General features: G+C 35.6%; 4 protein-coding genes across 18 annotated transcripts; 3 read left to right on the forward strand and 1 right to left on the reverse strand.

The window, feature by feature from the left end:
* Positions 1-6: 6 nt before the first annotated feature.
* Positions 7-5,182, forward strand: LOC122291718 (zinc finger BED domain-containing protein RICESLEEPER 2-like). Of its 4 annotated transcripts, XR_006236743.1 has the most exons (5): positions 7-384; positions 1,436-3,554; positions 3,641-3,699; positions 4,457-4,505; positions 4,865-5,179. XR_006236743.1 is itself a non-coding variant. In XM_043099633.1 (4 exons), the coding sequence occupies exons 1-3, from the start codon at positions 379-381 to the stop codon at positions 3,676-3,678; spliced, it is 2,163 nt and encodes a 720-aa protein (XP_042955567.1). In that variant the 5' UTR covers positions 7-378; the 3' UTR covers positions 3,679-3,699; positions 4,457-5,182. The 4 variants fall into 4 exon arrangements, 3 of the variants coding, with proteins under 3 accessions (XP_042955567.1, XP_042955566.1, XP_042955568.1); XM_043099633.1 differs by having other exon boundaries at positions 4,457-5,182; XM_043099632.1 differs by lacking the exons at positions 4,457-4,505; positions 4,865-5,179 and adding an exon at positions 3,817-4,246.
* A 3,773-nt stretch (positions 5,183-8,955) lies between these two features.
* On the forward strand, positions 8,956-11,216 carry LOC122292359 (uncharacterized protein C24B11.05-like). 6 transcript variants are annotated; one of them, XM_043100673.1, is made up of 9 exons: positions 8,956-9,197; positions 9,273-9,350; positions 9,477-9,542; positions 9,666-9,763; positions 9,863-9,900; positions 9,985-10,072; positions 10,187-10,453; positions 10,758-10,823; positions 10,928-11,216. In XM_043100673.1, exons 2-9 carry the CDS (start codon positions 9,290-9,292, stop codon positions 11,087-11,089), a joined length of 846 nt encoding a protein of 281 aa, XP_042956607.1. In that variant the 5' UTR covers positions 8,956-9,197; positions 9,273-9,289; the 3' UTR covers positions 11,090-11,216. The 6 variants fall into 6 exon arrangements, with proteins under 6 accessions (XP_042956607.1, XP_042956609.1, XP_042956610.1 ...); XM_043100675.1 differs by having other exon boundaries at positions 9,284-9,350; XM_043100676.1 differs by having other exon boundaries at positions 8,956-9,160.
* Positions 11,217-12,135: 919 nt separating this feature from the next.
* Positions 12,136-15,247, forward strand: LOC122292357. Its single transcript, XM_043100672.1, has 9 exons — positions 12,136-12,242; positions 13,050-13,124; positions 13,207-13,272; positions 13,427-13,524; positions 13,627-13,664; positions 13,744-13,831; positions 14,016-14,330; positions 14,687-14,752; positions 14,834-15,247. The coding sequence occupies exons 2-9, from the start codon at positions 13,064-13,066 to the stop codon at positions 14,987-14,989; spliced, it is 888 nt and encodes a 295-aa protein (XP_042956606.1). The 5' UTR covers positions 12,136-12,242; positions 13,050-13,063; the 3' UTR covers positions 14,990-15,247.
* A 1,588-nt stretch (positions 15,248-16,835) lies between these two features.
* Positions 16,836-19,930, reverse strand: LOC122292356 (ubiquitin fusion degradation protein 1 homolog). Of its 7 annotated transcripts, none has more exons than XM_043100666.1 (10): positions 19,826-19,930; positions 19,422-19,473; positions 18,974-19,045; positions 18,604-18,628; positions 18,437-18,469; positions 18,181-18,302; positions 17,953-18,083; positions 17,607-17,830; positions 17,277-17,521; positions 16,836-17,185 (listed from the first exon to the last, which is right to left on the reverse strand). In XM_043100666.1, the coding sequence occupies exons 2-10, from the start codon at positions 19,425-19,427 to the stop codon at positions 17,090-17,092; spliced, it is 954 nt and encodes a 317-aa protein (XP_042956600.1). In that variant the 5' UTR covers positions 19,428-19,473; positions 19,826-19,930; the 3' UTR covers positions 16,836-17,089. The 7 variants fall into 7 exon arrangements, with proteins under 7 accessions (XP_042956600.1, XP_042956602.1, XP_042956604.1 ...); XM_043100668.1 differs by having other exon boundaries at positions 19,159-19,473; positions 19,826-19,927; XM_043100670.1 differs by having other exon boundaries at positions 18,181-18,334; positions 19,159-19,473; positions 19,826-19,927.
* Positions 19,931-19,954: the final 24 nt, after the last annotated feature.

Genomic DNA, 19,954 nt, shown 5'->3' on the forward strand with positions numbered 1-19,954 from the left:
TTTCAAGCTTAAACCATATTCTCGCATTTAAAGTCATAAACATAACCGCAGCGCGCGGGAAAATAAAAAAAAAAAAGACCCCGCGCGGGGGCGAGAGAGAGAAACGGATTGTACTAGAAACGATGCCGTTTAGAATATTGTATATAATTATACAGGTTTTTAGATTTCTGACGCTTCATCTCTCTCTCTCTCTCTCGACTCTGGTTTACTTCTCGCTCTCTTCCACGCCGTGGTGGCTTTCACTGATCGAAGACTCTACTCTCGCTCTCGACCTCTTTAGAGACACTGTTCTTTGCTGCTTGGGTTCACAGACCAGTTTTCACTACGTCCTGATGCTACTGTTGCAGCCGATGCACTCGCAATAGTTCCCCTCACAGAATGAAGGTATTTTCGTTACTCTCATGTAGGTAGGCTCTGTATTATAGCAATAAAACGGGGAATAATGAAAGAAGTCTGAAAACTAAGTCTAGTGCGTCTCGGACTCCCAGAATGGTTATAGTTCTTAAGATTTGGCCCCGGCATTTTCTCGGTTTAAGCAAACAGGTTGCTCGTGGGAACATTTTATGGTTCTTGCTTCTGGTTGTATGAACCAAATCCTCTGTTTGTATTGAGTTTGCATCTTAAGTGTTCCGGAAGAAACTTCTGTTTCTTGGAAATGGCGGTTTCAAATGTAGCATTTCAAGCTTCGACTTATGTGTTCATGGTATGGATACTGGTGGTGGCACCAAAGTTTGAGTTAGGAATGATTTTTTATGTATGCAGTTTCTTCTTTAGTTTTCAATTCTTTGTATAGAGAGTTTTCTTCGTTTTTGACAAAGGTTTGGGATATTGAATTGGTTATTTCCTTTTTGGATTATTTATACTTTGCGAAACGGAAAAGGAGATCACGGAATGTAATTCCAATGATAATACTGTGATGAAGGTTACTTGACAGAATTGGCAAGTTCACGAGCATGTGGAGTTTTGATTGTTATTCTATCTTTCTATTACTTAGTATTTAGTCCTTCCTTTACTGTGGGAGAGGGAGAGAGAGAGAGAGAAGGGGGGGGGGGGGTGTTTGTATAGCATTGTTTCAGGATATGCATGATCATAGCAAAATACATGTATGGCATTTTTTTTCATTCTCTTCTTACAGATCAAATTTTGATGTTTCAATTTATCGTGTGCTGTTGCTTTGACGCTTATGAGAACGAATATAAATGTTGCTGTGATGTCAATGTGGCACTCCATTCAGTTTGTCTTTGCTTGAGATGTCATTCTTCAGCATGCCTATTAATGCTTTGAGCTGGTTATATGTTTAGATTTTTTTCACAAAATAGAGTTAAGTGCACATGAGTAAGGGGCTCTTGTGCTAAGGTATAGCATACCTTTGAGTCTGTCATATCTTTATTCTTTATTTTCATATCGAACAATTGATAATTGCCTTTGAACTTAGTCACAGATGGAGCCAATGGAATGTAGTGATGGTGTGGTAAATGCTGGTACAAGTACATCGGCAGCTGATTATAGTCCGGATTTTGATAGCCCGATGCCTCCCATAATGGAAGATGTTGATAGTCGAGGCACTTCTTATGGTCGCCCACCATTGAAATCAAAAGCATGGGCTCATTTTACTAGAGCTAAAGATGGTGATCCCAATAGCCCTAAAGCTAGTTGCAATTATTGTGGGAGGTCGTACAAATGCCATTCAAAAAAGCAAGGCACTTCATCCATGTTGCACCATTTAACAATTTGCAAACACTACCGTGCTAGACAGAGTCGCTTGGCTGCATCAAAATCAAAGTTGATTTGTGAACTGAAGAAAGATGGAGATAGCACCACTGCAAGTCTTGCAATTGATAAGTGTGTTGAAAAGAAAATAAGGGCGGCAATTGCTAGGATGATAATAGTGGATGGGTTACCTTTTAGGTTTGTAGAAGGCCAAGGTTTTAGGGACTTTATGAGGACAATTGATTCTAAGTTCCCAATCCCTTCTTGCTTCACTGTGATGCGGGATTGTGTTAAGCTCTACCTACTGGAGAAGGAGAAGTTGAGGAATTTGTTCACTACATCAGGTCAAAGGGTTTGCCTAACTACTAGTATGTGGACCTCAACACAAAATCTTAACTATATTTGTATAACCGGCCATTTCATTGGTAATGATTGGAAATTAAATAGAAGAATTATGAACTTTTGCAAAGTTCCTAATTATGAAGGTGTGACTATTGGAAGGGTGATTGAGTCATGCTTGCTTGATTTTGGCATTGATAATATCTTTACCATCACAGTTGATAGTACTACCTCTAATGATACTGCTATTGACTATATAAGGAGGAGAACCAAATATAAGGTGGGTACTATATTAGACAATGAGTTTATTCACATGAGGTGTTGTGCACATTCGTTGAATCTAATCATGACTGAAGGTGTAAAAGATGTTAATGAATCAATTGTGAAGGTTCGAAATGCAGTGGCATATGTGAAGTCTACCCCTTCAAGGTTTGATAAGTTTAAGTCTTGTGTGGAGATGCAAAAAATTCAGAGTAAGGGTCTTTGCCTTGATGTTCCAAATAGGTGGAACTCAACTTCTATGATGTTGGATGTGGCAGAAAAGTGTCAAAGTGCCTTTGAACTTTTGCAAGAAAGTGATGGACAGTTTGTCCATCACTTGAGTGGGGATGAGCAAGGGAGACCAGGCTTGGGTCCTCCTGATTGTAATGATTGGGATAATGTTCGTGTCACTGTGAAGTTTTTAAAGATATTTTATGATGTAGCATTGCGTATTTCTGGTTCTTTGCATGCTAATTCTCATTTATATTTTCATGAACTTTCTGTGGTTCATCAACATTTGCAAGCACTTTGTGAAAGTAGTGATAATCTCTTGCAGAGCATGGCTGAAAGATTTAAGGCGAATTTTGAAAAATATTGGGTGGATTTTGAGAAAGTTAACTTAATGTTGTTTGTAGCCGCTGTGCTTGACCCTAGATACAAGTTGGATGCTTTAGAGTTTTGGTTCACAGAAGTTGTTGGCATTGAACAGGCAACTGAACTTGTAGCAAAGCTAAGGAGAGTCATTGACCGGCTATATGATCAATACACTAAATTTGGTGGCGATATATGTGGGGTTGAGTTAAGTGGTGCTGAGCCTCAAAGTTCCTCAATATCAATTAATTCTAGCAAGCAGGGATTCTTGAATTTCATGAGTAGGTACTACAAGATTCGAACATCACAAAATAATGTAGGGTGCAAGTCAGAGTTGGATCAGTATTTGACAGATGATATTGAAGCACCAAATGAGAATTTTGATATTTTAAATTGGTGGAAGTTGAAGTCAACAAAATATCCAATCCTTGCCCAAATAGCAAAACTTGTGTTGGCTGTTCCCATTTCTACTATTGACTCTGAGTCGAGTTTGAGCACTAATGGTCAGGTGTTGGATCATTTTCGGAGTTCATTATCTCCAACAACAGTTGAGGCTATTATATGTGCACAAAATTGGCTAAAAGAGGCTCCACCCATTGGTTATGACACTCGAGATGTAATGGTAGATGCTGAAAGCTATAAGCTAGAATCAGGTCATCTCATTATAAGTTAACTTTTACTTGACGATAAATATTGGTATTATTGTTATATGCTAAATTTTCAGTTATTCTTATTGTAGAGATATCTTTAAGGAACATTTTACACGATGACGATTGATTGAAGGTTGGCTCTACTGAGGTAATCTGTCATATAACTGTTGGTTGCTGAAAACTTGTCAGAAATTAGATAATTATCAGTTCCATTTAATGGGGCTGTTGTTTTAATTTGGACAGCGCTTGTTGGTTCCTTTTACAGGTGAGGGAAGGGGTAATTCTTGGTGCTGTGAAAAGAAAGCTTGGAGATGGCTAGGGTGTGAGAGATGGCTGTCTTTTGGTTGCTATCTGTTTGCTGGTTCATTTTTCTATGGCTTATGCGATTCTCTAAAAGAAAATTGACTCTAGCTCTTTTTTGATTTTGTAGCCATGATTATGATGTAAAATACTTAACTTTGCTGGCTGAATATCAATATTATGCTCTGTAAGAAAAGACATTGCTGGCTGGAGAGGAATGTATTGTCGGTTGGAGCTGGATGGAAGGGAAATTATTTTAGTCTCTTTATCCGAGTTCTATGGATGGAAGGGAAATTATTTTAGTCTCTTTATCCGAGTTCTAATGCTTTCTGCATGTATATTGATGTTCTAAACTTGAGATGAGTTTAGAATAGAGAAAAGCTTTTGATCGTGCATTCCACCTGTTATTGTTAGCAACTTAGCACTGTTTGATAGTTAATAGTCATAATTTGTAAATTGATAAGCCGACTGAGTTGGATGGGACAGGTTTTAAGAAAACTGCAATGCTGCAATTTGATAAGCTCCATGGTCCTTTTTTCTATTTCTTTTGATTTTCCAAATTGGAACATCTTAGCTACTTCACAGCATTGCAGTTTTCTTTTCAGGGATCATGGGGCATGGTTTCTCAACTTCAAACTGCGGGAGTGTATGTAGGTATGAAGGCTCACTATTCATCACTCCAAACATTACTTCCTCTCTGAAGTCGACTTGACCAGTTGTGGTAATTGTTTTTAGTAATGTTAATTCAAAGTGTTTGTTAGGATCATACGCGAGGTTTATGAATAAAATTGGGTACCGTCCTTTTTCTAGAAAAAAATGGTATTTACCATTATATCACTCCTTTTGTCTTTGAGATCAAAATAGTGATCTTTTTTGGATTCGGCTGCTGCTTGCCTTAATCATCTTGTTCCAACATAAGGCTTCCTCTTCTTTTAGATTTATTTAATTTTTTGTGTTATTGAATTGTCAACTTATTATTTATTGGTTTGTTTAATTAATTTTTGGTGGTCTAGACATGGTGGGCCGGAGTGGTGGTTGTGGAGGGAATCTGCAATCCTGAACGAAGGGCTTCTGTGAGTGCCACATGGGGGGGCTTGTATTTAGTGACAACTGCCCATATGAAGTTCACTTTGAAGGCATGTTTGTACGAGTTAAACCATGTTTTTTTGCAGAAAAGGAAGGAGTCACTCTTGTACATATGACTTCGGCTGTTTAAAAAAAAAAAAAGGAAAACCATGTTTTTGCACGTTAGCTTTGTTATGAAAAGTGAGAAGAGAAAAGTAAAATAAAAACAAAAATTAGTCACACATGATACAAATTTATGTAGTTCGATATGCGCCTACGTTCACGGAGTTGCAAAAGATTTTATTCTTTTAAGAAAATTTAAAATATATTGTGGGGCAAAAATACAATGATATGACAGTCGTATTGTTCACAAAGTGTATATATATATTTATAGGTTATGAGGTGGAAATCCTAGCAAATTTAATTATCGGGTTATTCACTCAAGTGATTATTGAGTGAACTCTCTGCTTAAGCCTCGCTCAAGCCAACTAATAAGTGAGCATTGAGCGAATTTTTTATCCGAAGTTTGCTTGAACGAAAGTTGAGCAAATTTTCGGCTTATCTCCTCTCAAGTCACAAATCAGGCTCCACAAATTTAACAATTCTTCCACTTGGATATTGGTACAATTAATGTATTAACGCCTATCTCTAAAACTGAAACCCTCCACTCTGCTCATAGCTTCTATCTTTAAGCTAGAAGACCAACTAATTAAGTTTTGCACAACTTCAATTTCTCAAATGTAACACTCTTAGTCAACATATCTGCAGGGTTTTTACTTCCACAGATTTTCTTAAGTATCAACTGGCCATCATCAAGAAGAGATTGAATACAAATTTTATTATGATGAGAATATGTTTAGTCTTGAAATGAAATAGATGATTCTTGCAAGGAATATGACGCTCCAATTGTCACCGTAAAGAGTACCCTTCTCTTTTTTTTACCCAACTCCTCTTAAAAACTCTATAACCAAATAATTTTCTTTTAGGCTTCTAATACAATGACATACTCAGCTTCCGTGGTAGACAACACAACAGTCTTCTACAAGTTTGAATTCCAAGACATAGTAGTACCACCCAAAGTGCATATAAAATCTGTGGTACTCTTCTGGTTATCACGACAGTACCACACAGTGCCAATAGCTAAGTTAGCATCAACATGACCCTGTAGTTTCATACCTGCTCCAGTAAAACAAAGACACATATGAGGAACCCCTCAAGCACCTCAAAATCTACTTTACTACCTCCCAATGCTTCTTTCTTGGGTTACTCATATACCTGCTTATAACTCCCACTGCATTGAAAATATCTGGTCTGGACCAAGACTTTCCATTTCTTGAATATTTCAAACACACCATATTTCAATTTCAAGAAATAGACCCATGCCTTTTTGTTGTGGTCGTCAATGAAGGTAACATAGTATCGAAAACATCTAAGAGATGAGACTGGAGAAGGCCCTCACAAATCCATGTGCACAAATTTTATCTTTTCTTGACCTCAGTGCTCTACCACTCTTCAAGAAACTAATCATTTTCTGCATCCCCAAAATACAACTCTCACATATTTCCAGATCAACTAATTTCAGCTCTGATAGCTTTCCTTTCTATAGAAGTATCTTCATCCCTTTTTGACTCATGTGACCAAGCCTGCCGTGCAACAACTCGACAGTGCTCTTAGCTTTAGTTGTTGCAATTGTGATCCCAATGTCATGTACAAGATTTTTGAGTTAGGCTATGGCCCATTTAATGTTATTAGCCTTGATGAAACTGTCTTTACTTTTACAGTCTTGTTAAGTAGGCCTAGGGCCCATTAGTTAGTAGAGGTCAGTATTTGTAGTGGTTAGAACGCGATAGATAGGTAGGAATGCAGAAAAATAATAGAATTCTTATTTCCAGCTTATCCTTCTTCTTCCTCTCTATTTTTTCTGGAGATTTCTCACCCTTGAAGTGAGATTGTTCATTCAACCCTTGGGGGTGTGTTATAAATACCTTTGAATGATTTTTCTAGTTCAGCTAGCAGATGGTATGGCAGGTTCTATTTTTGAATGAAAATTCTAGCTTGCTGCTCTGCACTTCTAGCTGCCATGAAATGTTTTGGTGAGGGCCGGTGGACTGAGGTGAGGTTTTTCTAATCCTGTGGTCTAAACTGTATTAAGGGCTTAAGGTTAAGGATCCAAGTTTTGTTGTGATTTCATTTCGGGTTCTTACGCAACTGAAAAAAAGAAAAAAAAAAGAAAAAAGAAAAAAAAAAAGCATTAGAAAAACCTCAAAAGAATTCTATTAATTCACAAGTTTTTGTGCATGGTGCACATGGAGTTCTTGAAGTGGAGGAATGATCGATGCAGAAACTTTGCCAAGTAAACCATGTTCTGTATTCCCAATATATGCTACCTCCCTTCCACAAACTCGAGTATATATTACTGGATTGAAAAAAAAAAAAAAAATTACGACGTTTCTTGTGTTAAATTAACTTTGGCATATGCTATGAATTTGAATTCTCTCTATGATGTTTTTTAGGACAATTCTATAGACTATACCATCATCCCACTATATTAAGGTGACATTGTCCTTTAATCTTTACATTTTTTCTTTAAAAAAATAAAGAATGATCTAAAGGTGATGAGAGTACCACATTTTATATAGTAAGATGAGAATATGATAAGAGTATATATAATTTGTAGAATTACTTTATTATTATTATTATTATTATTATTATTATTATTATTAAAGATGGAGATCAGAGGACTGGAAATGCCTGTTAATGGATCTGAGGATGGTTCTTCAACCCTAGAAGCTCAGGTAGTCTTCTCTTTGATTATTGGGAAAGTTGTCTGTAATTGTACATAATTTCTGCTAATGTTTCCGTTGATTTGTGTTTCAGATTTGCTTCAAAATATGACTTTTGGATCAGAGATTTCTTGTCATTGTGAGCTATTTAAACCCATGGTTTATCTGATCATTTTTTCTTGGTCACTACGAGTTTTGAAGCTTTGTAATATTATGATTTTCATACCCGTCACATTCTTGTTGAACAGCTTGGTCTTTTGTGTTGTATTTGAGAACTAAACAGACCGTTTTGGTCAAAAAAATCAAAAAAAAAGAAAAAAAAGAAAAAAGAAAAGAAAAAAACAAGCCTCCGATGTTTTATTGACCTTGAATTAGTTGAGCAAACAAGTTTTGAGTATTTGATTTGAGCCTACTAATGTCAATTCAATCCGCACCATCGCTGGGCAAATCGACCGACCCATTATCGTGTAAGAGGTAGTTAGCCTTTGAAATTTAAAAATTTGAATCGTCAGCTAGTTGCTTTTGATTTTGAGAGATTAGTTGAAACTATACCAACTAATTATTAATAGAACTCAATATATTTTCACTTTTTATAAAAAAGAAATATAAAAAATTTAATTTATCTTAAATTATTTAATATAGGAAAAAGTTTGTATGCGTCCTATATTTGACCGCTGGTCTTTTTTTTTTTTTTTTTTTTTTAAATATTAAAAAATATTAAAAGTAAAAAATAAAAAAAAAAGTTAGTATCCAACTTTTTAATATATTCAAACACATATTTCTATATATTTACGTTCAAATATAAGTCAATTTCAAATTGCAGGCTGCTGGATAAGCTCATATAGAATATACACAAAACAAATTCTTTATGATTTTTATTAAGAATTAATTTTTAAAAAAATAATATTAAATATAATTGTAGAATATATAAATATTATGTAATTATTTAAAAAATATCTATTATTAAAAAATTAAAATTTTTCATATCAATTTTATATTTATTCAACTGTTTTCTAAAAAAATTACGAGACATCTGAATCTCATTTCTGTTCCCAATATATGGACACAAAATATGTCGTATTCGAAAAACATGTACGAATATATTAAAGTGGTGGCCGGTGTGACAGTGACACTGACCTCCATTATTGGCTGTGATTATCTATTTCAATATTATATGCTTCGATTATGAAGAGAGTCAAAAAGGTCGATGAGTAATTCTTTATATTAAAAAATAAAAGGAATAAAAAAAAAGACTTCCCTTGGGTGTTGAGTGGGGTTTGGGAGACTGCTTCTAGAGAGGTTAGAACCAACGAGGAAGAATATCTGACTTTCCTCTTGGTTTCCATTTTGCACAAAGATCTTCTCGATATAAACCCAATATCTCCACCTTTCTTCTTTGTCCAATCTCCTTCCTCACTCAATCTTTGCATCTCTCTCTCTCTCTCTCTCTGATCTCTGTCGGTACCATCCCTCTTCTCCAAAATATATCATACTTCATGTATTCTCTCCTCTCATTTTATTTAATGTTTTATGTTGGTTTCCTTAAATGATCACTGACACTGGATTTTCTTAGTTAATTTATAGATTGGCATGGAACATAAGGACCAGTACCAGCAGGCCCTAATGGCAAAGTACGAGTGTCTTCTCTTTGGTAAGCTTTCTTGCTTGGACCCTTTTGAACCCTCATGATATATATATATATTTTTTCCCGAGTGAATAATCTGGGCCATACAAACCTCACTCAATTAACGGGTAAATATTAATGCGTTGCTTGCAGATCTTGACGACACTCTTTATCCCCTGAGTTCTGGTTTATCGGAAGCATGCACCAAGAATATTGAAGGTTATTACTGAATGCGTTCATTAATATTCTCTAATTCCTGTTGCGTTTGCAAATTATTTATCTTTATCTTTAATCATATTCTTACATTACACTGCACCCTGTTCTTTAAATTACCATCTACAGATTACATGGTCCAGAAACTTGGCGTAGAGGAAAAGCAAGTCCCTGAGATGAATCATGTACTGTACAAGAATTATGGAACAACACTGGCGGGTCTAAAGGTATATATCTATAGTGATCTTATTCTCCTCTTTTCAAAAAGGAGAAAATGTTCTCAAACAGTTGCATTATTCTATATATTGATTATATTCCCTTTCCAGGCAATTGGTTACAACTTCGATTATGATGACTATCATAGGTACCAACTTGGAAATTTCCACCTTTCCTTTTTACTTCTGTGTTAATTTAATCTCAGACTTTTCCCATGATTCCCATTTTGCAGTTTTGTTCATGGGAGATTACCCTATGAAATACTAAAACCTGACCCTGTTCTGAGGAATTTGTTGCTTAGCTTGCATATTCGGAAAGTTGTAAGTACTTGGCTTTCTTTCTGGCCGATACAATGAAGAAAAAACTTGAGATAGATTAGCATGAATTGAGCTTAATTTCCTGTGAAAATTGTTTGGGATTGTTCAAATGTGTAGATTTTCTCAAATGCGAATAAGGCCCATGTCACCAAAGCTCTCAGCAAGCTTGGATTGGATGACTGTTTCGACGTGATTGTATCCTTCGAGACTCTGAACCCGACCACCAACGAGAAGATCAATGAATGCCATAATATCATTGACGTTCCTTCTGATCAATCCAAGAATGCTGAGTCGGAGCTTCCGAAGACTCCAATCATCTGCAAACCATTCAAAAATGCATTTGAACTTGCATTCAATAAAGCCAACATCAATCCTCAAAGAACAGTAAGAAATCAAACGCTCTGTATTTTAAATTATAAAAGGTATTGATCATCAAAGAAAGGATTGATAAAAGAACCCAAATAAATAGACAGAAGACATCATTTATTGTAAGTATTTTCCTTGACATGCTTGCAGAGTACGTACGTACCAACTTCCTATAGTTTTGATAATTTTGGACGTAAAATGTAAAATCTCCATAATTTGAGGATTGCAGAGTGTAGTTTTCCTAAAAGATATTATCCATAAAGAATATGTTTCATTGTAATATTGATGCATATCTTCTCGCATGCCTTTCTTCCATTTTCAGCTCTTCTTCGATGACAGTATCCGAAACATACAAACTGGGAAACTTATGGGCCTTGACACCGTTCTGGTAAGCCATTACTTCTACATCTGAATGTTAACCGAATTCCAATTTTGGCTGCTAATTAAATTATTCTGATCACTATGTCGAATGTAATATATGTATGTATATAGGTGGGAGCATCTAATCGAGTAGATGGTGTAGATTATGCTTTAGAAAGCTTGCACAATATTAAAGAAGCATTGCCTGTGCTCTGGGAAGCCATTGATCATGAAGAGTCAGGAAGCATCGTTTATCCAAGAAACATTACAATCGAGACACGTGTAAAAGCCTAGCTAGCATTTGAAATCATATATATATATAGTTTGTGAGGATAATATCGGAATAAAGTAGTATATCTGTTTAAGAAATATTAATTTCTGCATATAATATATATAGCTGTATCTGTATCTTTGAATGTAATCACCACGTGGTCTCTTAATTTTTTAATTAATTACTTCGGTAAAGAAATCATGTTAATCGTCTTGATGAAAAATCAGAGTCATACTCATCATTGACTTATCAATAAATTTGTATAATTTCATATCATATATTATATTTATTTTATAATATAAAAAATAATTTCTTTTATAACCTAATGTATCATGTCAAGTCATCTTAATTTATATATTTAATTCTATAAGATTTCTTTGTGACTCCTCAAAATATTATATTCCACGTAGATGTGTAAGAAGTGGAAATGCATTAGTCTTGACCAAATGAATCAACCAGGAAATCTCATCCTATGGCAGTTCTAGATATGTACTGAGTCTAGCCCAACTGTTGGTGTGAATTCAAGTTTGACTTTTAATTTAAAAGTTGAAAAACATGAAGCACTAGAAGCATTTTATATTTCAATTTGAACAATCGGGAGAAAGAAAAGAAGAAGAAATCTTAACATTACAAACGGTCTCGATTGAAAAATGGTTTAATTCCATCTTATTTTATTATTATAAATTTTTAAAATTTTAATTTAATTATTTTAAATATCAAAATAATAATAATATTTTATTTAATTTTTATTTAAAACTATTTATTCTTCTCTTATTCTAAACGAGAATTTGAAATAATATTAATTAAAACGTTATTGTTGATTTTAATTACAAGAAAAAAAATCAAATTTGAAGGCTATTCCGTTTTCTTGCCGCGTTGCCTCAGGCTGTGGGGGGCGTGGCCTAGTTGCCAACCGTGTTCCCCGTACGGTCTCCAATTTATGCGGAAAACATATATTGGAAATCAAATATGAGAAATGACACGCCAACAACTCACGTCCGAATGTGACCTGTCATACTATAATAGGTCCACGTAATACTTGGTCAAAAAGCTGTCGCTTCTACTTTTCCCCCAACGCTTTCTATGGCTTCTTATTTAAATCCATCGACTCTACTACCTTCTTCCTCTCCTCTCCTCTCTTTCTCTCTCTCTCATCTGTCGGCCACTTTTGATCTGGTAAATTCTTGCTTTCCTGTTTTTTTTTTTTTTTTTTTCCTTTTTTCTTTTCAAAAGAATCCGTTTCACTTATTTTCGTAGCCTTTTCCAGTAATGTGAGGGTTAAATGCCTAGTAGTTTGAACTGCGATCTGATGTCTGTTTGATGAGTTAATCTGGCTAGTGATTTTGGTTGATATTTTATTTATCAGTGCTTATTTCCTTTCCGTTCATACGTGCAGTTTTCTCTCCTGATCAAGTAGATGGGTGAATACTAGGCGTTTTTTTTATGATTCGAACCTCCCATGTCTTGTTTTATATAACAATGCTTTTTAGGTTTTGGGCTGTTGATGCTTGGAGTTTCTGAGCATTTTAGATGTTGTTTTGGAAGAGGGTGTTGTTTAGTTTTCCGAATTTGAGATGTCATTCTTCTCCGTTCGATGTTAGAACATCGGTTCAAATTCTTCTTTTCATGTGGATCTGATTACTCTAGTCAATGTCGAGTCTATGGTTTCTTTTTAATAAATATACAAGCCCAATCTTGCATTTTTGAGTTGTGTGAATTTTGAAATCTACGTCTTCTTCCTCTTCTTCAACACACACACACACACACACACAAATTGTTGAGTTTCCTCTTACTGCTTTTTTTTTTTTTTTTTTCTTCGAGCAATGGCTCTTTTTATTATAAACTATTTCTATCTTTTTCTTATTTTCAGAATAATTTTATTTAGGTAATGTAAATGGAGTTAAGATACAAAGTTCGTGCTTCAGTTAACATTATTTGGTTTAGTTCCTACATTAATGCTTATGCGAATTTTTAAATTTGAAGCCTTCTAGAACAGAATGGAAAATGAGGATCGGCACGAACAAGCTTTGAAGCCAAAATACGAGTGTCTTCTATTCGGTAAGCCTTGATTTACAACTTCCTTTTGGTTCTGAAACTTACCATATTGGAAATCATAACAACTAGATATATCTAATTTCAGATCTGGATGACACTCTTTATCCTATTAGCTCTGGTTTGTCAGCACAAATCACCAAGAATATCCAAGGTAATGCATGACCTTTATTTTTTCAAAGAAGTAATTTTTAACTCATTCTATCATTTCTATCTAATGTTGGGTTAATTTAGAAAACAGATAAATGATTTTTAAAATAAATAATGAAAATCATATGTTCATAACCCCTCCAAATGGCCTATCATAGAATACATGCTTCAAAAACTTGGCATAGAGGAGAATAAGGTTCCCCAATTATGTCTTGCGTTGTACAAGGATTATGGAACAACACTGGCTGGTCTCAAGGTATGATCTGGTATTCTTTTTCACAACTTGTTTCTGAGAATATATATACGATTTAGAGCAGTTTGATAACGAATCCACTATGATGATCTTTCTTCTCTTCAGGCTATTGGCTACAACTTTGAATATGATGATTTCCATAGGTACGAACTCCTGGTTTTCACAAGCTGTATTTTCATCTAAAACACTTAATCTTTTCATCTCATGCTTCCTATTTTACAGTTATGTTCATGGGAGATTGCCCTACCCTCTGCTAAAACCTGACCCTGTTCTGAGGGGTCTTTTGCTTAGCCTTCCTATTCGGAAAGTTGTAAGTTTCTTCCTCTCATTATATACATACAGAGTACTTATCAAAAAAAAGAAAAAAAAAGAAAAAAGAAAAAAAAAACATACAGTGTGCTCCTTTAAATAGGATCCGGGGTTGGGTTGTTTAGAGAGTGGCTAGCGCCGACGCTCTCTCCTCATGTTGATGTATGTATGGTCTTTTTGTATAGATTTTTACGAATTCAGACAAGGCCCATACTGTTAGAGCGCTTAGCAGGCTTGGATTGGAGGACTGCTTTGAAGGGATCGTATCCTTTGAAACTCTAAATCCAACCCACAAAAAGGGGTTTCCTGTTGAAACCGATGACAAGGATGGAGACCCAAGACTAAGTAGCATTTCAAGCACAGAAGCTTTTGACATTAATGAGTATATTAGCCATCCTAATGCTAGTTTGGAACTTCCAAAGACCCCAGTTGTCTGCAAACCATTTGAACAGGCATATGATGAAGTTTTCAAGATGGCCAACATCGACCCTCAAAGAACAGTAAGAATATTAATCCACTTTCGTGGACAATGGTGGTGCCAGATTGAATCTGCATTAGCCCTTTTTTCTTCTTTTTTTGGCATCTTTCTGGCCATAAGTGGTTATCTGATAAAGTAATTATTATGAAGCATTAATACTTTCCGTATATGTCCTTATACTTGGGCTTTTACCTATTCTTGTGATCAATAAAATCTTGCTTGCAGATAAAAAAAAAAAAAAAAAACTTTCTGACCAAAAGCAGTCTGCATGATAATGATTTTCACCATTTTTCTCTCACCATAATCTATAACTCTGCTGCATATTTTGTTCGGGCATTTTTTATTATTTATTGACATTATAATTTCTTGGTTTCGCAGTTATTTTTTGATGATAGCCTTCGTAATATACAAGCTGGGAAACGCGTGGGCCTTCACACTGTGTTGGTAAGTTCCTCCATCGGGATTATTGTGACAGTGCTTGTGCATGTAATATGATTCTAATCTAATTTTATTAAATGGCTGTAGGTGGGCACTTCTCATCGCACTCAAGGCGTGGATTATGCACTGGAGAGCATACATAACATTAGAGAAGCATTGCCAGAGCTCTGGGAAGCTGAAGAGAAGTCTGAGAGCGTTAGCTATTCTGGAAAGGTTGCAATTGAGACATCTGTGCAGGCTTAGCTTGTATGTCCTTGCAATAAGGTTGGGCAATTTCCATCTAGGGACGTTTAATAAGATTGAACTCTATCAAGTTGGTACCCTTTTTTTTTTTATTATTATTATTATAATGTACTCGTTTATGTTACAGCCCTTTCCAAAGCAAGTTTGCCATTGTAATAACGAAATTCCAACTACACATTTATCTCGGTTACTTTTGGTTGCTGTAACACTTCTTGGTCTGGTAGTGGACTATCTTTAACATGTCTTTCATTTTATAAATCTCCATCCCCAAACCATGTTACTCTAGACAATCTGACTTTACTTGGCAAATACATTTCAATATGGTAAGATGGGAAAAAAAAAACCAGTTTGCGCCCCGACTGCAGGATGTTATATTCGTGCCATCTTGTATCGAGACTAACACATTAGGACGACACTTCAATTTTATTGATAAAATTGGTAATATATTAGGACGACACTTTAATTTTATTGATAAAATTGGTAATGACGACACTTCAATTTTATTACAAACTCAAATTATCAAAAGGTGGTAATATATATATGCGCGTTAAGATTCAGTTGTTAAAATTGTGTCATGACCCCTGTTTTATGAATGTTTTCTCCATCTATGGTATGTGTTAAACGAGAGTGATACTTAAGTTTGAGTTAATAGTTTGTCAATTTTTAGAGAGTGATACTTAAGTTTGAGTTAATAGTTTGTCTTTTTTTATAGGTTAGAGTGTTCAAGTGTAAAACAATTTATAGTTTGACTGTGTAGATTGTATCATTATTCTTTTTTTTTTTTCTGTGATAAAATTGTAGCGAATAGAGTATATATGTAGATCTGACATTGCATCTAGGGCCAACGGCCCCTGGCCTGATGGCACAAGATCCACATCTCTAAAGTGGAAAGCCGAAAGACCAACATCTCTAAAGTGGAAAGCCGAAAGACCAACATCTCTAAAGTGGAAATCATGAGTTCGACCCTCCCTTCCCTAATGAATCGGAAAAAAAAAATAAACATTACATCTAGCCGCGTCATTTTATAAACTTATGTTTGTTAAATCTATTCCTGAACCTAACACTTCTTATTGATTAATACTTATCTATCAATTCTACAGTCACAACGAGAATATATGGAAACCGAATGATTTGGGATAACTGGGCATAGTTCCAATTACAGGGTCCTTTCCTAATCCTCACATTCTCCTCAAATTCATATCCATTAGCAGAATGCGTTCCAGTTCAAAGATTTGCACTGGGATTAGCAATATTATAAGTAATATCCACAAGCAGGTCAATCAGGCAGCTATGGCCCTTGCCCATGGGTGTTTTAGTTGCAAACTTACTAACGAAGATGCTTGGATGGGAAAATTCTTCTTGAACAAATTCAAGCGACAAATGTGTTGTAAATTGCATTCTCTAAAGAAACTAAAGAACTGAAGGTATTATGATTTTATTACTCTGCTTGAAAAAACAGTCTTTTACGTGCTGCCCATATATACAATTATACATTTATACAAGAGAAGGAAAGAAACAAGTGGAAGTTTCGGCGCAAAGTTCATAAATCTTGTTTAGGAAACGTTGTGCCGTTGGAGAGCTGTTTGGTTGGTGCTCTGCCTGCTTTGGAAGGTTGGCGCCTTTGAGTGATTTGCTTGGTCTTGGTTTGAAACAGGGTGACGTTGGAGCCTCTTGGTTGACCAGATTTTATTACAATGTTATTTTCAATAGGCTCCGTCCTTACCGTGGAAATCATGTGTGACATTTTGAAGCTGAAACAATTACTAGTAACGCGTCGTATGTATTGTCAGCTTTGGTTTGTGTATTAGAGAAAGTAAAGAATCCTCACCATGTTAAAGACATTCAATTAGTCAAAATCAATAAATGCTTAATATAAAATAATCTCTAGTCTTTCTATACAGTATGCACATAATATTTGAATCGTCATGGTCCATCTCAACTCCAGAGCAATAATTTTTTGTTCATATGAACGAACACGAGTCATGAAAAGAAGCAAATGCAGGAGACCTACTGGGTTAGGAATTTAGGATATTCCATTTCCAAACTGGCCAGATTTCATCCCCTATCTGTTGTGACAAGTGTGGAAAAGCTTCATTACGATTAGCCTTTCAGCGAATACTTTTTCCCTGTGAATGCTTGAAACTTTGGCTCTTCCACCTTTTGAGGCTGCTCTTGACTGTTGTTCTCTGGGGCAACCTGACATTAAAGAAGTCAAAATGAAAGAGATCAGGTTTAGCCCCAGTTTCACAACAAATAAGCAACAGATGATATGAGACAAAAGGCATACTTTTGGTGCTGCTTTTTGTGGTTGGTTGACATTTGAACCAAACACAAGCTTTCCAGCAGGTTGTTGTGAGGCAGGCTTAGATGACTTAGAATCCTCGGTTCCATTGTGAGCCTCCGGTTGATGTTGCTTAGGCTTGGGAGAAGAAGCTGGTGCAACTGGTTGGGTTGAGGGTTTCCCATCCAAACGTCTGCCAAAACCAGTGAATGGGCTGAACTTGGGTATCTTTCTGGCTGGCTCTTCTTGATCTGACATTGCATTAAAAAGAATGAGTAAATGCTGATCAAACCTTGTGTGCAAATGTCAAAAAAGGGAGAAAAGGAGGCAAAGAACCATCTAGGCGTGTCTTTTTCAACGAAGCTGTTGGTGCCGGCTTTTCAGGTTCTTTATAATCAAGAGGAGGGGCAAAGTCAACCTCACAGTCCGTTTCAATAATACTGACTGCAGAAGAGGGTTTTGTTTCGACTATATCAATGTAATACTTCTTATTGTTATAAGCAACCATGATAGTATCACCAGTGGTCAAACAAGAGTAGCTCCTCAAAGAAGTTTCCAAGCTGCAAATGAACATAAGGATAAGATCACCAAGATATAAATGTATGTGCTAGTGTGCATATGTGAGTGTAGAGATCAAGGCCATTGCTAAGGCACAGATGAAAGTGGAAATTAATCAACTAACATTGCTTTGGGGTTGGAGATATCTAAGAAGTCCTTGGTGTGTGGCTGCAGCTTCACATATGTTCCCTTTGCTAGGCTGGCATTCTTCACTTGCACTATCTGTCCCTCTTGCAGAAGCATGTTTTCCATCATCTAAACAAATATAAAAAGAAAAGGTCGCAGTAAGAAGCAAATCCCAAGGAGAACCACGGCACTTTTTTTCAAAGAATAAAAGAGCTAGAAGACATACCCAGTATGGTAAATATATCAGTCCTTCATCAGCAACAAATTCTAGGACTCCACAATGAGTAACTCGTCCAGCAGAAAGATTGCTAAGCTCAAATAACATAGGGTATTCTATGTGTAAAGATGCTGGAGGAAAAAAAATCAAATGTTGACGTTTCCTGAATAAAAGGCAGACTCCCTTAAAGGCAAACCCAGCTTGCATCAGCAGAAGGAAATAGAAAGAACTAGAAGGCAAGGTTTGAAATAGTTTTTTCACTTACCTAGGCGATCAAGAGCTGAGGGAGGCATAATTACTGGAAGCGAAAAGAAATCCCATTAGTAATTTTTAAGCCTTAAGAACTACCACAACTTTGAGTGTGTGTATATATATATATATATATATATAGACTAGGGATATCGTCACAAAATTGGCAAGCAGTAGACGTACTTTTATCACCCTTTTCCAGATGTGACTGCAAAAATTCAGAAAATAAGAAGTCTGGAATCAGAAACTTAGAAACAATCAAGGGACTGACAAAAGAGTATCTGCACCAACTAATATCACAATTCTCAAACTAATTATGTATACAAACCGGTATTTTCTTCTGTTGTATGTCTTATTATAAATATTACACGGTGAACAATGCAAGTTGGCTAGCTTACAAATCAAATTACCTATTTCAACAGATTCTATAATTGGAATATAATGTCGTCTATTTGGTTCAAGTCCAACAACGATGATTCTACCATTTCCTGCTTGAACAACGGAATCTCTTATATAAAAGTAAATAAACTTTGTCAAGAGGTAATTCTCAAACCTTATCAATGAAAGAGACAGGGTAACAACGATAACTCTGTTGAAAGGTTGAACTACGGACGTCTTGGAAAGCCTTTAACATCAGAACAACTGATCAGATTTGAAATCAAAACCTGAGCTAGAAGTAACATATAAAATCGAAAAGTTAGGGAGAGAAGATATATAAGCCAATCAATTGCCACCTACCAACTGTTGCTATTACCAAAACCATCCCAAAGCTGAAATCTTACTTATTCCACAAGACATATGCAAAGGGTTACTATTTTCTTTTCCTTTGTCTGCATTAATGCTACTCGGTTGGATTGACCAATATACAATGAATAAAATAAAAATCCAATTCTCAATCCATTTCGGATTCCACCATGTTCTTTTTTTTCCTTCTCTTTCTTCAATAGATCAATCCAGCAAACATAAATCACAAAGAATACAAGCATGGGTAATTTAGATACCATCATTACTGGGCCTGAGAAGTTCCCAAGCCACTATAATACTTCCTTGAGCCTGAAAAATCCCAAAAAAACCAAAAGAATTAGACAATGACAAACACAAAACCCAATTTAAATAATAACCAATCCGAACCAAAACTAATAAAAGACACAAAAGTTTAAGCTCGTGATGAAGATCCCATCAACCATATAACATCCATTCCATTGCCAGCCTAATCCCATACAAAAAGGAAAACTTACCCACGAAAAAAAAATTAAGATTAAAAGTGAATACAGAAAACCCAGAAAAGAAATCGAAAGTGTCGCATACAGAAGTAAAAGCTGATTATATCCGATTGTTTCAATATATAAGAAAACAAAGTTGGGGTTTAGATCAGAAAAAGGAAAAAAAAAAAACTGCTTAGAACCTTTGAGATTGTGATGGACAATTGAGGTATTGGAAGGTTTTGCCAAATTGCAGGCTCACCAATGCAGGCTGACTGCAGTGAAATCCGGTGGTGGTTTGAAAAGGTGCCTCTGGCTTTTTATAGAAAAAG

The sequence above is a fragment of the Carya illinoinensis genome, chromosome 13 (genome assembly GCF_018687715.1).
Source record: "Carya illinoinensis cultivar Pawnee chromosome 13, C.illinoinensisPawnee_v1, whole genome shotgun sequence".
In the NCBI taxonomy this organism is placed as follows: Eukaryota; Viridiplantae; Streptophyta; class Magnoliopsida; order Fagales; family Juglandaceae; genus Carya; species Carya illinoinensis.